Genomic DNA, 17,413 nt, shown 5'->3' with positions numbered 1-17,413 from the left:
ATTAATAAATTATTACTTACCGTAAAATCAGGGTAAACTACCCAGCATGGAAAATTTTTCCTTGAAAGGTTATTTTCTTGCTTTTTTATATTTATTTTTTTCTGAGGCGAGTCTCACTGTGTCACCCAGGCTGGAGTGCAATGGCACAATCTCAGCTCACTGCAACCTCTGCCTCCTGGGTTCAGGTGATTTTCCTGCTTTAGCCTCCTGAGTAGCTGGGATTACAGGCGCCTGCCACCATGCCTGGCTATTTTAGTGGAGACAGGGTTTCACCATGTTGGCCAGGCTGGTCTCGAACTCCTGACCTCAGGTGATCCGCCTGCCTTAGCCTCCCAAAGTACTGGGATTACGAGCATGAGCCACTGCACCAAGCCTTCTTGATTTTTAAATATTATTTCACATGGAACTTAATTATGCTTCTGTGTGTCTTTTTTCTGTGTGAATCTGTGAATGCCAGATGCAAAGTTTCTGTCACAAAGAATTTTAGGTCAGCCTTAAGAATGGGAGTAGGGAGAGAACAAAAATAAAAATCTTCAATTATATTCCACACCCTTAATTGTTGACTTATAGTAATCTTTACTCTGGGCGTAGAGGGAAACTACAAATAAAATTGAAACATAGTCTGTGACCTAAATCTGTCTTTTTTGGTTTTTGTTACTGTTAAAATATAATAAAAATACTATTCATAGTTTTCTAATAGTCTAAATTTTGTTTTTATTTTCTCTGTGGTCTCCTGCTCTTCTATTTATATTTAAAAGGCATCGTGGCCAAAAAATAAAAAAAGAACCTTGGGAAGGATCTTAAAGGAATAGACAGCATAAAAGCAGTAGACAAGATGTCTGAGATTTTTCTCATTTGCTTTTTAATGGGGCATGTGGATGATAGGTTTCTCCATGAAGGAGCTTCTGTTCTCTTCTGTATAAATGAGTTGTCCTATTTTCAGTCCATTGGAGCTCTCTCCCCAAGTCCAAGAAGTTACAGGCATGGGCAGTTAGGTTCTTTTGTTGGTGATGTCACTTAATTTTAATTATCAACACACCATTCCTTTTCTTACAAAAAGTTTCACTGCAGGCTTGGTAGGATGAGTAATAAAGGCCCTCTCTTGGATCATATGGATAATGCTGTCTAGTGACAGAAATAGAAGAGAGTTCTTTTCAAAATACAAGGCACTTGGCTTAGAGTGAGTGCAGAGTTGAATCAAAACCCTAAAGCAGATGCAATAAAACAAAACTTATTTAAATAAAAGAGTAAAAGGAAAAAAGCAACTTGGTTAGTCTACATAGCATATTTTGACCTTTTAATGGTCTGTGAGTGTTGTTTGTCATGATGAAGATCTTGGCTGCAGAATATGACTTTACTGCATGGGATGGTAACAGTGGTCTCTGGTATTTAATATTTACAGCCTGATTTATTTGTGGTGTAGAGGTGAGGTGGTGACTCTCCAGAGCCTTTCACATAAAACATCTTCTTTCTTCTTCTTTCCAGATTTTCACCTGATGGAAGACTAATTGTGTCATGTAGTGAGGATAAAACTATTAAAATTTGGGATACCACAAATAAGCAATGTGTTAATAACTTCTCAGATTCCGTTGGGTAAGTACACTTTCTTTGTGCACTTATGTGGGTTAGTTTTCTAAGGAGATATTTGATTATAACAATTTAAATAAAGAAATGAGAGCAAAGAAATTGAAATATGGCTGGGTGCGGTGGCTCATGTCTGTAATCCCAGCATTTTGGGAGGCTGAGGCAGGCGGATCACCTGAGGTCAGGAGTTTGAGACTAGCCTCACCAACATGGTGAAAACCTGTTGCCGCTAAAAATACAAAAATTACCTCGGCATGGTGGTGTACGCCTGTAATTCCAGCTACTTGGCAGGCTGAGGTGGGAGAATCGCTTGAACCCGGGAGGCGGAGGTTGCGGTGAGCCGAGATCGTGCCACTGCACTCCAGCCTAGGTGACAAGAGTGAGACTTCGTCTCAACAACAACAACAAGAAAAAGTAATTGAAATATTAGGTCATCTTATTCTTTCCTCCTAGATTTGCAAATTTTGTGGACTTTAACCCTAGTGGTACATGCATAGCTTCAGCAGGTTCTGATCAAACTGTGAAAGTCTGGGATGTAAGAGTGAACAAATTACTACAGCATTACCAAGGTAACAATTTTCCTAACAAAAAATTCAGTTACTGAATGGACTCCTCTTGGAAGGACTGATTCTCCTTGTTGGTGTGGTTTGGCCCTCTCTTACTTGGGGTCATGGGCTGCCTTGGAACAGGCTAGAGAATAGTATAATTAGCTCCCATCAACCGCAGGGTCTCAGAAGCCCAAGGAAAGCAGGAAGTGAAGAGACCTTAAAAATGATGTGAGGGCTGGTTAAAAAAAAAAAGAAAAAAAAGAAGTTGCTATGAGATTTTCAAACTCTGGTTGTTAGCATTGCGTGAGAAGTCAGGGACAGAAATGACTGAATTCTGAATCACAGGGAGTTACATGAGCACAAATAGGTGTTATAATTGGTAGAAAACAACTACCTACTATGCCTATGTACTGAACTAAAAGAGAAGTGAATTTTCTTGGTTTATATTGGATTTATATTAAATCCAAATTATTATTAAACATAGTAGGTTACCCAGTGTTTACCATGTAGCAGATACTGTGCCAAATCTAAACAATATTCCTAGGATGTATCATTATTACATTTTAAAGATAAGGAAATTGAGATTTAAATAGGGTAATTAACTTGCTCAAATAATCAATAGAACTACTTAGGTCTTCTTGCTTACACAGTGCATAGAAAAATTAACTTTTGATCATTGTGTTATACTGCCTCCTGTTGGAAGGATGCTGTCCCGAAACAAATTCTCAAGCATGATGATAGGACTGTGTACTTTTCAAAGGTGTCTCCACACACTTCTCCCTTTAATCCCAAGCCACTCATTGGTTATTTCCTTTAATTTGAGGCTAGGTTATATACCTTATCTGAGCTGGCAATAATTAACTGTCAATTTTATTGGCAATATTTCCAAAGACTTTATAGTAATGTGGTCAGTAAGATTACCTTTCCGTGGCACAGTCTCATTTTTAAAGTTATTCTGGCTCTCTAACTGGAAGCTTAATGCTATGTGATGCCAAAATACTCGTTTCAAAAGTGAGCTATATAGAATTTTGTTGTTGTGGAAACAGTGTTCTTATTTGCAACCTATTGCTAATAAGGTACTGGGGTATCTTTAAAAGTAAGAATTGTTCTCTGAACTTTTTGCTTTTATTTTCTACAAATCAGTTCACAGCGGTGGAGTTAATTGCATATCATTCCATCCTTCGGGTAACTACCTCATCACAGCTTCTTCAGATGGTACCCTTAAGATTCTGGACCTCTTAGAAGGAAGGCTCATCTATACACTTCAAGGACATACGGTATTAACACTCAGATTCTTGCTTTTTATATATAAAAATATAAAATAATATATATTTTAAATTTTTGATCCATTTTTATACCCCTTTATTCTTTTTCCATACATAGCCCATATTTGCTGCTATCATAAAAATTTTTTACTCCCATGGCTGTTTTTATCTTCTGGAAGCAACTCTTAAAAATATTATTTGTGGCCAAGTGCGGTGGCTCACGCCTGTAATCCCAACACTTTGGGAGGCTGAGGCGGGCGGATCACCTGAGGTAGGAGATCGAGACCATCTTGGCCAACATGATGAAACCCCATCTCTATTAAAATACAAAAAATTAGCCAGATGTGGTGGCATGTCTCTGTAATCCAAGCTACTTGGTTGGGAGGCTGAGGCAGGGGCATCACTTGAACCCGGGAGGGGGAGGTTGCAGTAAGCTGAGATTGTGCCACTACATTCTAGCCCAGCAACAAAGCAAAACTCTGTATCAAAAAAAAAAAAAAAAAAAAAAAAAAAAAAAAGAAATATTACTACTTGTAATTCTTGTCAAAATCAATATGTATCTTTCAATGGCCATTAAATGAATCCTCTACTGCTGTCTTTATCAGTATGTTGTATAGATTGACTCGGTAAATGGTGATGGGTAAGTAGATCCCGTACTTCAGATCTTTCCTTCATGTGGAGGCTGTCCCGCTTAGCCCTGACACCCAGCCTCTCACACCGCTCCCTCACTCCTTCTGCTAATTTGCTGGTGGGTTTAGGAGAAATTGGGTAAGCACAGCCGAACACCTTCTACTCTCCTGCCTTTGCGAGTGAGCCCCTCTTCACTGTTTTTCTCAGATATTCCTTGTGGGGAGACCTGCCCTTGTCTAGTTTGCCTGTGACTCATTCTGGGCATCAGTTCTAGAAAGCCTATTTGTGTTAAACATAAAAGCCACATTCTCTTTTTACAAGCATTTATTAGAAAGAAAGGTGATATTTCAGTTCTCACATGCCATATTCCCTTGTCTTATTTCTCAAGTGGTTTAGAACCAAGTAGGTAAGAGGGGTGCCTTTTATTGAGCCTGTGCAAAGACAACCCCCCCACCACCGCCAGCATATAATGCATTATAGATCAATTTTTAAAATTTATTTTTTCTTTATTTTTGAGATAGAGTCTTAGTCTGCCACCCAGGCTGGAGTGCAGTGGCACAATCTCGGCTCACTGTAACCTCTGCCTCCTGGGTTCAAGCAATTCTCCTACCTTAGCCTTCTGTACAGGCACACCACCACACCCAGCTATTTTTGTTTGTTTGTTTTTTTGTTTTGTTTTGTTTTGTTTTGTTTTAGTAGAGTCAGAGTTTTACCATGTTGGCCAGACTTGTTTTGAACTCCTGACCTCAGGTAATCTGCCTGCCTGCCTCGGCCTCCCAAAGTTCTGGGATTACAGGTATGAGCCACTGTGCCCGGCCTAGATAAATTTTGGGGGGTATATAAACTACTCTTTTCTTCCAGAAAACATTCAAACTTCTCTGAATTTTTTAGAATGCATCCTCTTTTTTTTAAAGGTACTTCCTTTTAACAAGTATAAGCTGTTTATATCTAGAAATAGAATGAGCTTTGTGGTCTAGAAGAGTTTCTTTTTCACAGGTTCTGCCTGACTTCCTGCTTTGCATTATCATTTATTCTGGAGTGGTGTTAGGGTAAAGCAGAAATAAACACTAACCAGCTTAAATATATGCATATCCATGGATTTAGGCTGAATAAACACAACCAATAAAAGTGGCCAAGGACTGAAATATCCATGAAAAAGCTACAAAATAATAGGGAAAAAAAGATAAACACAGTCTTCAGTAGGAAAACACTACATGAAGATGGAATTTTAGTCTGGAAGTGAAGGTGTTTATGAAGCTATTAATATTATAACCTAAATCTGTGGGATAGTCTACTTGGGAAAATACAAGATGTTTTTCCTAAAACTTTTCTTGTGTAGATTAAGGACATATTAAAAACATATGGTATATATTAATATTTTTGAGATAAGAAATACTTACTCTTATCTGGACTGAAAAGTTGACCTAGAGGCTATCCACCTTGTGACTGTGCCAAGCACAGTCTTGTCTAATTCCGCAGTAACTGCTCAATTTCAGGTTTTCATTACCTCTCACCTAGATAATTACAGTAACTTCCTAACTGGCCTCCAACCAAGCATCTTACTCCAATTCATCTTTCTCACAATTGTAATACTGACTTTAATCATTCACAGCTCTCCTCCTATCTGTTCTGCTCTTTAAACTTTTAGTGGTTTATGGTTGCCTATGTGAAGGGAGAACTCAGTGAAGCCCATTGATCAGGAAATGGACTTTATGTAAATAGCCTCATTCCCATTACCCACGTATTTATCATTCAGTTTCTGCTAGTGATTGGTTGAATACAGAGTCCAAAGCCAGAAAGTCTTAACAGAAGTTCTTATGAACTTACATATATACAAGCTTTTCTTGAAAGGAGAAGAAGGTTATTTTTTAAATTAATTTTTAGTACTTTTTAGTATCATTTATTTGTGCTTTAATATGATTGGGTTGATTCTTTGATTATCTTTACTCTGCCAGCATTAGTTGCTAGCAACTGATATGTTTTATCAGACTTATTGCATGAGTAGTATGCATAAATTAGGATGAGAAATTGACATCCAAAGTCTTCTTGGCCATGAGAAAGCATTACCAAGTACTTTTTTTTCTTTATCTCTGTTTATTTCTCAGGGACCTGTCTTTACTGTTTCATTTTCAAAAGGTGGAGAGCTATTTGCATCAGGAGGTGCAGACACACAGGTTTGTAAATCTTTCAGCTCCTATTTGATTTGGTTAAGGTAAAAGAATCCTTGACCTCAGCTAAGAGTTTTATAACCAGCTAGTTTATATATGTTAAGATGGTTGGTGATGAGCTTATATTTTAATCAGTACCATGAAGTCTGCTATATCTCATAGTTGAAACAGAGCCAGTTCTAAGTTTTGGGAATTCAAATAGTTATTTTCTTTTGCTCATTTTACACTTAACTATACATGTAACTGACACTATGTGTCCACCTTCAGTAATTTTATAGCACTTTTGCTTGAATCATTGCCTAATCTTAAGCTTCTTGAGGACGGTAAATATAAGTCATTTATATAGCAAATCTGCATTTATTTGAAATAACCAAAAGCCATTCATGGCCAGATTTATTGAATAAAGTGATCAAGTCCGAAATTGGACTTTGACCAAAAAACAAAAAGAGGATTTTAAAACCAGATATTTTCTTAATATGAATTTTAAATCAGACATGAAGGCAATTCAAAATGCTAAATCTCTCCCTCAATCACACCTTAAAAAAGATATTGAGAAATAGTAACATAGTTGAAATATATATCTACCCTTTCTACTTTGGGGAACAATTCTGTATATTATGGGTTTTAAAATCAGCTCTGTTGCTTGTACATGCAAGTCAATAACTGCAACATCATTGACTTTTTTCATAGGTCTTATTATGGAGGACTAACTTCGATGAATTGCCTTATAAAGGTCTTAACAAAAGAAATCTCAAAAGATTACATTTTGATTCACCACCACATCTTCTTGATATCTACCCAAGAACACCACACCCCCATGAGGAAAAAGTTGAGACTGTAGAAGTGAGTATTTTGTACATATTTGTCCTACATTTTGTGTACATTTTGAGGCTTTTGGTCAAGGAGGTGTTTGAAATTACTGAATATATATATATTTATATTTTATATATAAAACCTAGTGCTGCCTTAAAACAGCAGCGCTTTGATAAACAATTGTTTTCACTATAGTGTGTAATAAAGTTTTATATTTGTTTCTTGAAGGCCTAGAAATAAAGCTAAAAAATGGTGTTGATAGTAATAGGAAATGAGAAATTAAATCTAAGGCCTCTGGTGACTGTGAAGTCTGAACTAGCTTTATATTCTAGGTGTATTTAGGGAGGTCATATGATGGCTGTCATGAGAATAAGGCTGAAGGGCAAAAATTTTTATAATGGTTATTGAAATAGGTAGCTTAAAACTCTTTTATAGCAAAAAGAAAATCTTATGGACAGGTAAAAGAAGAGACTTGGTGATTAAATCTAACAATTAAGACAATTTTATTGCCTGTATATATTTTACATATATAATTATCTATTAATTGTAGGTTTTTGTTGACAAATTCCCTTAGGTCCTATGAATTTAAATGTTATGATTTAAGTGTTCTTTTGTCTTCAAAGAGAGATTTATCTTTGCTAGATGCTTAGCCGATGTTAGCCTATTCTTATTTTGCATGATTCTTCTTCAGCCATTTCTCTTCTAAGAGCTGACGTCAGAAATTACCTGTTCATCTGAATTTTTATCACTGGCAGTCTCTTTACTTTTAGAGTTAGGTATTTTGAGTTCTTGAGATGTATTCCTGAGCGGCAATGCACAGTAGCCTCATTCACTGTTCATGCTGTGATTCCATGTACCCTCACCCACATCACTTCTTTCATTTCGTTTTCCTTAGTCTTGGTCTTTGCTGTTATCTCAGGCACTTCTGCTAGTCTCCAGTTGTGCATCTAAGTAAATGTTTTTGTTCTTTGTTTTTTAAACTATTTTCTAGATTTTGTTTAATCCAGCCATATCTTGGGATTTCTGTCTTTGCTTTTCCTTGGTAGTGTTGACTTTCAGTTCTTGGCTATTATCTTTGTCTTTTCCAACTTCTGACAATCTTTTCAGTTCTTCTAAAGTATTAATCATGTTACCACTTCTTTGTACCACTTGCTGTGTTATCATTTTTCTTCTGTTTTAAAGAAAAAAATGTAATCTAATTTGGTTTTCACTTTTTTTGCTTCTGTTTCTAGTTATATTTCTTATCCCCTGTGATCATATAAATTCATATAAAATACATGTGAAATATATTTTAATTTAACTTGAGTATTCTTTTCTTGTATTATCCAAGTTGGTTTTATTAACTCTTGGTGTTTTTATTCTGTCATCTTGTGGCTTGGCCGGGATTGATCAGGAGGGAAATATCCATTTGGCCACTTTCCAGGGCTTTGGGTGGCAGAACTGCAGGCTGATTCCGAGACTGCTTTCCTCGTGAATTAAGTAATATTTCCATGACTCCACACTCACCTCAGCACAGAGATTCAAGCCCTTTTTTCTCTGATTTACTGTCAGCCCCAGTTCATTTCAGAGTGCTAGGCTTTCTTTAAAATGTCAAGGAGTTGCCTGAGTGGCTCTGCTCTTATGGTACAGCCAAAAAGCCATTAAACCAGCTGGGTTGTTTTGCGTTGCTGGGTCAGGATGACCCAGGCCATGCAAAGCCACTCTCAAACAAATTTTTCACATATACCCTTAAAATTTATATTAAACACTGACTTTTCTTCATCATGGAATTAGAGTTCAATTGCACTATACAAAATGCTGAACCTTGTGACTGAATTTTTTTTGTGACCTTGACATAGTCAGCCTCTGTGTACACAGTTTAAATTATCTGTAAACATGCATGGCTGCTTAAATTAAGTATAAAACATGACTGGCTTTTGTAAAACACTTTGAGGCCCTGTGATATAAAATGCCAGAAGAGTGATAGGATTCTATATGTGAACAATCAATTGTTGTAATTGTTTCTTTTTTTTTTTTTCCTTAAAAATCTCTTGGGCCAGGTGCAGTGGCTCACACCTGTAATCCCAACACTTTGGAAGGCTGAGGTGGGTGGATCATGAGGTCAGGAGTTCGAGACTAGCCTGACCAACATGGTGAAACCCCGTCTCTACTAAAAATACAAAAATTAGCTGGGCGTGGTGGTGCGTGCCTATAATCCCAGCTACTCAGGAGGCTGAGGCAGGAGAATCGCTTGAACCTGGAAGGTTGCAGTGAGCCAAGATTGTGCCACTGCACTCCAGCCTGGGCGACAGAGTGAGAATCCATCTCAAAAAAAAAAAAAAAAAAAGAGAGAAAAAGAAAATCTCTTATAAAAAAAGTCAAGGTTATGAACTTTCTAGATAGGGAACAACTTTAGTATTATGAATAAATAATTGTTAAGTACCAAATTGTGTTTTAAAGACTCTACTTCAAATTAATAAATATGGATCCCTCACAAAGCCAAAGACTACTTAGTTCAAAACTTTCAGTTAGAATGGAATAGTTAGAATAAAAGTTGTGCAGTGTTCATTTATCATTAGTAAACTTTATTTTGAAACACTAATGCAGTAGATTAAGTTTTTTTTCAAAGCTTTAGGCAAATTTACATACAGTTACTTGGAAAATATTTAAAACTAGGAAATCTTTTTTTGAAGTCAGTATTAGGATTTAAGGAAAATAAATAGATCTTATTAAAATATGTAGAATAAATGGTATCTAAGTGAACTGATGAATTTTTCTTTCTCTGCAGTGACCATGAGTGTTTTATTTCTGGGTTTGAAACAAGATAACATTTCTATGATTTGTATTATGTTTTCTTTGAGACTCATCTGAATTGCATAATCTCAATCTGCTGAGTAAAACAGTTTGGCCTTTTGCAAAAGCCACCCCTTTGCTAGCTTTAAGCGCTTCACTTGTTTGAAGGTGGGGAATCCTGCAGAGTGTTAGATCTTGGGTACCAGCTGACTAAATATATAAATTACTAATTCCTACATGGATAGAGGGGGTGATAGCCAGATTACTTTTTAGATAAATGAGAGAAGGAGGCTACATGAAAGAAGGCATGAAATATCAAATTCTCTCTATGTGAAATAGGCCCCTCCCGAGTTCTTCCTACTTATCTAACTACAGGTCCTTCCTAGTACTCCTGGCCTGGGTACTCCATCTTAATTAAAAACATGAGAACAGCACCTTTCTCTCTCTTTTTTTTTTTTGGTGGGAAAGAAGCCCCAGTTTTACACAAGGTATCTTGACCCTACCCACATTGTGCTATAGCACATCACTAGTTCATGCTGACTATATCTTCTTCAGACTGTCTTGAGTTGAATTGCATTGTCCTGCCCCTAGACAAAACCAGATGTTCCTTCAGTGTGTGCATGTGATATTTTTCTCCTGAGCAGTCCCCTTCTTTCTTACATATTTTGATGAGAAGAGAGTGGAACCATTCTAAGGGATGGCCATAGCTCTTAATGACAGTAAAGCATCAAAATAGTTATTCTAGGAGAATTGCAGAATATTGTAAGCAGGGATTATAATTAGTTAAAAAGATTTTTTAATAAAATAATGTTCTGATGACTTTCAGTTTTTTATGGCCATTTGAGACTACCTTAACATATAAATTGCATATGAAATTCTGTTATGATATTTAGCAGGAAGGAAAATGTCCTTTACCTTAACCGAATATTTATATAATAATATTTTGTGATAGTCTGACCATGATTCACTGTTGAAAAGTACAAGTGATCAATTTAAGTCTTTAAGTCTGAGATTGGGCTTTTATCTCAATCTTCTAGTAAGGTTGAAAACACCACCATTTATGATTTTTTAAAATGACCACTTGTCTATCCATTTTGTATTCTACTTCTAACTGTGGTATATGTTTATACTGTTTCAGGCCTAAGTAAATGTTCATTACATGATGATAAAGTCTGACAGTTATACAAGACTGTTCTAAGTGTTTTATACAAATTAAGTTAATATTCCTAAAATCTCAGTGAAATAAGTACCACTATTATCCCATGAGAAATTTAGGTGTATGTTAGTTAAATCTTAAAGTTAATAAGTGGCAGCACTAGAATTTCATTCAACCCAGGCACTCTGGTTCCATTCTGTGTTTTTAACCACTTTGATGTAATGCTTCAATATAAACAAAATTACATTTTATCCTGTTACCAGATATTAAAGTATCTGTGTGCTGGATGTTGTACTAGCTTTAGAGTATGCAGCAGTGAACAAGATGGGCATACTCCTTGCCCTTCAGAAGCTTGTAGTCTGGTGAAGGCCTATGGAATTTATTAGTAGAGGTTTTATGTTCACGGACTCCTCAGTATCATGGACACAGAGAATCTCAGAGGGGGATGTGGGATGGTACCTTTGAGGTCATACAGGCTAACCCTTACATCATTCATTAGTCCCAGTTATATACCCTTGTTCAGCCATGGAGAACTTGGCCTCTCATAGGCAGCCCACTTCATTTCAAGGCAACTCTAATTATTAACATATTCTTCCCTTTAATAAATATCAGGAGCTACAAGATACTCTTAGTATTCCTGGAAGTTAGCTAGCAAAAAATTTAACTGTATCACCCCCTCAGCATATTTTTTTTATGGCAAGGACTATAAATGTTACTTAGTAAGAACTTCCGGCTCTATTTAACTTGTGTGACAGCAACTTACGCAGTTAAATACTGTTAATTACATCAGAACTTGTAGGTTAAGGATTTTGTTTTTTTATGACAGGTGCTGACTCTATGTGATTTAGATTTCTTGAGCAGTTTCAATTTCAGATGGTGCAACTAGATTGTATTTTCGCAGGTAAATAATTTTCTATCTACACTAGGTGGCAGTAGATAAAAAAGAATAAAACGTATGCAAGCAGTCTCTGGACAGCGAGTCTTAAGATTAAAAGGAAAACAAGTCACTCTCACATTTCTGTTCTTTGCCTCAACTCTGGACTTAGAGTTAATGGCAGGAGGCTGTGTTTGTTTTCTGCTTTGTGGGACAGCCAGGAAGAGACAACGGTTTTGGCTAGATGAGCTGATCGTCCCTCATCCTCACCATGCACAGCTTTATTCCTTCTTTACTATAGCACAGCAGTTATACCTCCCCTTCAACACATTGGCTGGATAGTTATAAAATGCTTTTACTGTTTCTAAAACTACAGCCATACCCATCAAACATGGTAAGTGCTTTAAAAATTATTCCACCCCTCTTATCACTGGCCAAGACTTCATCACTAGAGACCTGGATTAACACTGTAGTGTCCTCACTGCCATCCCTAATTTATTCATGATACTTTATGTGTCTGTCAGATTACTCTTTCAATTCAGCACATTTTAGCTTCCAACTTTCTGTGCCTTCCCAAATTCTTTCACCCTTCACAATTTGAACCTTGACAACCTTCTTCTTTCTACCCCTGTGTGAAAGTATGTCAGCGTTCTTCCACTATGCCATGAAGAATGCTCTTTTACTCATCTCCCTCTCCGTTTTTGTTTTCTAGATCTTTTATTAAGGAGCCATCATATGCCATGTTTCCTCCATAGGAAGCCTTTCTCACTATCTAAGCCAAGCTTGTCCAGCCCACAGGTCACATGCTGGCTTTGAATCCAGCCCAACACAAATTCATAACCTGTCTTAAAACATTATGAGATATTTTTGCAATTTTTTTTTTTTTTTTTTAGCTCATCAGCTATCATTAATGTTAGTGTATTTTATGTGTGGCCCAAGACAATTCTTCTTCCATTGTGGGCCAGGGAAAGCAAAAGATTGGACACCCTGAGAAGCACTCAGTCGATAGTTTCTTCCTTAAGGTTCTTTATTACACTTATTGGTACTTTATATTGTACCATGTACAATATAATGCTTTATATTGAAGCGTTCATTTGATATAAAGCTCTGCTATCTTTGTTGCTCTTTGTTTACTTCTTTGTATTCATAATGTTTCAATTTTATTTTCAATTTTTTTGTCTTTTCAAATTCTGAAATAGCCTCCCTCAAAGTCACTACTCTAGGTATTCATTCCGTTGCTTTTCTTTGTAACTTTATATATTTGAATCTATAATTATTGTTTAATTTTGAATGAGTTTGAACTTTATATAAATGAAATTATACTGAATATATTTTTTCTGTAACTGATTTTTTAATTTAACATTGAAGTCCTGAGATTCATACATATGAATTCAGATTTCATGCATTCATAAATTGTTTTCATTGCTGTATTGCACTCCAGTGAATTTGTCACTGTAGTCATTCTCACAACCTGTTTTACTGTTGATAGACAGTTAGGGTACTTCCAATAGTTTTTTTGGCCATTACAAACAATGCTGCTACAAACACTGTGGGCATCATTGAGCTTTCTAGTGTTTGCAGTCTAATAGGTATTAAGTGGTATTTTGCTTTAATTTCTACTTTTCTCATTACTAATGTTCTGAATATATTTATTTTCCATATATACGGCACTCTGCTTTTGAGCTCTTTATGATACAGGTTTCTTTAATGTTAACATAAGTTTTATTCTTTTCCATAAGATCTTACATATTTTTGTGTGTTTATTCTGATGTATTTTTAAACTTTTATGGTATTGTAAATGCCGTCCTTTAAAATTTTGCATTTTCTAACTGTGTGCTAGAATGCAGAAATGCAGTTGATTTCATATATTGATTTTGGGACTAACAATTTTATTAATTTCTGAATATTCTAATGATTTAGCAATAGATTCTAGATAACATTATATATGAATGAGAATATTATTTCTTTCTAATTGTTATCTTAATACCTTTTATTTCCTTTTCTTACTGAACTGGCTAGGATTTTTTTCTTCATCTTTTGAGGTGGGTCATTTGTTTTATTTATAATATTCCTTTTTAGGTAAATTACATTGATTTTCTAAAGTGAAAAGCTTTTATTTATGGGGTAAATTCAACCTTGTCAAAATGATCTTTTCTTATACATCGATAGAATTGGTAGGCTAACATTTTGCTTAAAATTTTGTCATCCATAGTAATAAATATACCAATATATTTTAATTTTAGAATATATTAGAAAATGCCCTCTAGGTTTTTACAAATAGCATTTGGTTTCTTATGGTATGAAAATCTCATAATTTTTTTTTTATGTATATACACAGATTAATCCAAAGCTTGAGGTAATCGATTTGCAGATCTCTACTCCCCCTGTTGTGGATATACTTTCTTTTGATTCTACCACAGTAAGTTGGGGTTTTTTTGACACTTAAGTGGCATTTAATCATTTGGCATAATCCATTTTCCTTCAAAAATGTGGGGGGAGGTGATAAAACATGGGCTATGTAGCCTAACATTTTAGTATAGGAAGAACTTTGTAGTCATATTTACAATGCATCTAAATAGTTTACCACAAGGGGGAGCAGCACCAACTTCCAGGAAAGCTTTTACTTTGAGGTCCCCAAGCTCAGTCTAATCCATACCCACTGTCTCATGTATTAAGATGCCACCCAGGTGACATTTCACATGCTGTTGCAGAGCTGATTCCCTGTTGTGTTATTTGTCCTTCGGAGGTGCTAAACTTACTTCTAGTCTTCTCATTAGAAGCTGTAAGAAAAACAGCACTGCCCTTTGTTAATCTCTTTTGATGGATTATCCATAAATTAAGTATTTCTACTACTTGCAATTTTGTTTATAGAAATTACATATATAAAATTTATTGATTCAGTGTTTTCAAAATCTTCAAAGATTAAGAATTTTAGCCTTTCCATTTAGGATTCTGCTTACTCTTTCCAATGCCACAGTTGATCCTGCCAGTCAGTGCAAAACTAATTGTAAGAACAAATGGGAAGAATGGTGTGGTCTTTGATGACACTGCTGCTATGATGTCAGTTTAGTTAAATATTTGGGGTACATTTTTAATTTGTAGCCAAAATAAAACCCTGACATTATGATATTACAAATTCTCTAATAGATCTCAAGAATAGTATTTATTATAGAGGAATTCTACTGAAGACTAGTCCATTTTGAGTCTATCTTGTACCAGAAAGCATTCTAATTATTCAAGGGTCCTTTCATTGTTAATCCCACAGCAGAGAAGACTCCTAGATCTCTCACTAGGAGCTTCAGTGACAAAAACCAAGTGAGGGTAACTAATGGGCTGATTGTTAAAGGGAATTCCAAGAATCACTGGTGACCACTAGGACTTCAAACCAGTCTGTGGTCTTGTTGCTTACAGTATTCATGTTTATAACTCTAGCAGCATTGCTACATTAATGATTTAAGAAATTAAAAATTAATGGGATGCGTACAACTTGCCACAGTACTTGGCTTATAGTAGGTCTTCAATACATTTATGTTCAATGAATTACTCCAAATGCATGTTGTAGAAATTTACAAAATCTGATGAGTTAGTTTTTTCCCTCTGTAGCAAGAAGGAGCAAAAAGATAGGAGGTTTATGAGATGTGCTGCCTCTTTGTGAGGTAGTCAGTAGACTAAAATTCCACATTCCTGGCCTAGAAAATATCATAGATCATTAAAAATATTTGATCCACCTTTTGAGACTCACTGTCCCTGCCAGTACTCTTCAAGTTTTGCAAAGCCTCATTACGTGAGGAATCCAGACAGTTTTGACAGACGGTGCTATTGAGGTGGGCATAACTGCCTCCTAGCAAGGGACAACATGATGTCCCTAGTAGTATAGATTGTACATATCTATTGTAGATTGTATGTATCTATTATAGTATACATTTATACTACAGGACCATAACTCAAGGAATATATGGGGTATGTGGAATGTTGAGAAGACAATTCTGTATAACAAACATGACATTTAATAGCTGTGCTACAAAACAGAATAATAAAATGGAAGAGTAAAATTATTATCCACAAAGGATAATATTAGGTTGAATTATATGAAATTGTCATTTTGTAGGCAAAAACAGTCTAATATCAATGACTTCACATGGTTTCACCCAATATATAAGCATTAAAAGGAAGACTCCACTGTTACTTTGAATTGTATACTTGATAGTATATGAAAATCCAGCAAACAAACAAAAATAAAACACAAGAAAACAAAGTCTTGTTTGCTGTAAATTGGTTTGAGATTATGCTAATAAACTCCCATCTAGATAGATTATAATCTGGAAGATACCTGCATGCTGCCAAGCAAGGTATAAGGACTTTATTTTAATAGTGCCTTCTGAAGACATAGATGCTCATAAAGCAGTTAGACTTTTAAAAGAGTATCTCCAAATGACTTTTCTTTAAATTTTCAATATGTATCTCTTTCTTTTAGTTCAATGATAGATAATTGGTTAGAAAACTAAAATAAAATTACTTTTTCAACTATTCATCTTTCCATTAATATAGTGGTAAATAAGCCTTAATTACAGTCTCCTCCCTACATTGACGGTTTCTCTTTTGTTTCTGCACAACAAATCAGACATAATTGTAAAGGGGATTTTTTTCTGCTTTGGCATGAAGCACAATTGCATTCAATATTTTGGGTGTGTACTTTGCATGTGATTGTAATTTAAAAACCTGGAGAAATACTGGAAGCCAAAAAAAGTAGTGTTTAAAGGTAATTTTTGTTATTGTAGTTACTGTTTCTTTTGAGGGTTGATTGTTTGGTTTTTGTAGACTGGACATTTCCTTAAATATTCATTTCATCAAGATAGGACATGAAAAAGATGTCTCTTTAAACCTTAATTTGTCAAATTTCTTAGTAGCATAAAAGAAGTTTGTTATGGTGTAAGAAATGGCCTCTATTTCTACTTTCACTTCATTTAATATTATATTCAGGAAGATTTGTAGACCCAAGTGTACCAATGTCTGTGCTCTGATGTCTTCTCACTACAGAGAAGAAATTGTGGCATACAGTCTTTAACAGGTGGTATCTTTGTGGCTTGCACTTGTGTCTCTAATGTCAAGCAGGAAATTTGACACAATATTTGTGGATCAAAATAAGCTGTTACTAATCTCTATTTTTAAAGCTTTATTGTTAAAAAAAAAAAAGTTGCTGTAAAGGAATATACTGGTGGCCATATAAACATAGTTTTAAATTGTTGTTCTCAAATTCCTGACTCTTTATTCTGATTATATTGTCAATTATGTACTAATTTTCTAAAGATTATTTAGTTCAAGATTCCATTTGAGTCTTTTAATGTTTTCATTTCGTAGTTAGAACTAGACCAGGATTCTATCAAAATTATGCTAGGGCATTTATCATTAGCATTGACGTGTGGTGTGGCTACATGGGATGTCCCACTCCTCTCTTCTAAAAAGACAAGCAAGATAAGAATTTGTTTCCTGTATCCTAATATAAAGAGTTTTAAACTGGCTGGGCACAGTGCCTTACACCTGTAATCCTAGCCGTTTGGAAGGCCAAGGCAGGTGCATCACCTGAGGTCCGGGGTTCCGGACTA

General features: G+C 35.5%; 1 protein-coding gene across 4 annotated transcripts in view; it reads left to right on the top strand.

Moving 5' to 3' along the window:
- POC1B (POC1 centriolar protein B) overlaps nucleotides 1-17,413 on the top strand; it is a 102,096-nt gene that overhangs the window by 47,970 nt on the left and 36,713 nt on the right. For 2 of the 4 annotated variants that reach the window (XM_050748576.1, XM_050748578.1), the window contains 6 exons: nucleotides 1,486-1,593; nucleotides 2,038-2,153; nucleotides 3,276-3,409; nucleotides 6,133-6,201; nucleotides 6,886-7,038; nucleotides 14,149-14,229. In XM_050748576.1, coding sequence (XP_050604533.1) covers nucleotides 1,486-1,593; nucleotides 2,038-2,153; nucleotides 3,276-3,409; nucleotides 6,133-6,201; nucleotides 6,886-7,038; nucleotides 14,149-14,229 — 661 coding nt within the window. Of the gene's footprint in view, nucleotides 1-1,485; nucleotides 1,594-2,037; nucleotides 2,154-3,275; nucleotides 3,410-6,132; nucleotides 6,202-6,885; nucleotides 7,039-13,829; nucleotides 13,853-14,148; nucleotides 14,230-17,413 lie in introns of all 4 variants that reach the window. The other 2 variants (XR_007717726.1, XM_050748577.1) reach the window with 2 other exon arrangements.

Source organism: Macaca thibetana, chromosome 11 (assembly GCF_024542745.1).
Source record: "Macaca thibetana thibetana isolate TM-01 chromosome 11, ASM2454274v1, whole genome shotgun sequence".
Classification (NCBI taxonomy): Eukaryota; Metazoa; Chordata; class Mammalia; order Primates; family Cercopithecidae; genus Macaca; species Macaca thibetana.
This window is presented reverse-complemented; position numbering and strand designations above follow the sequence as displayed.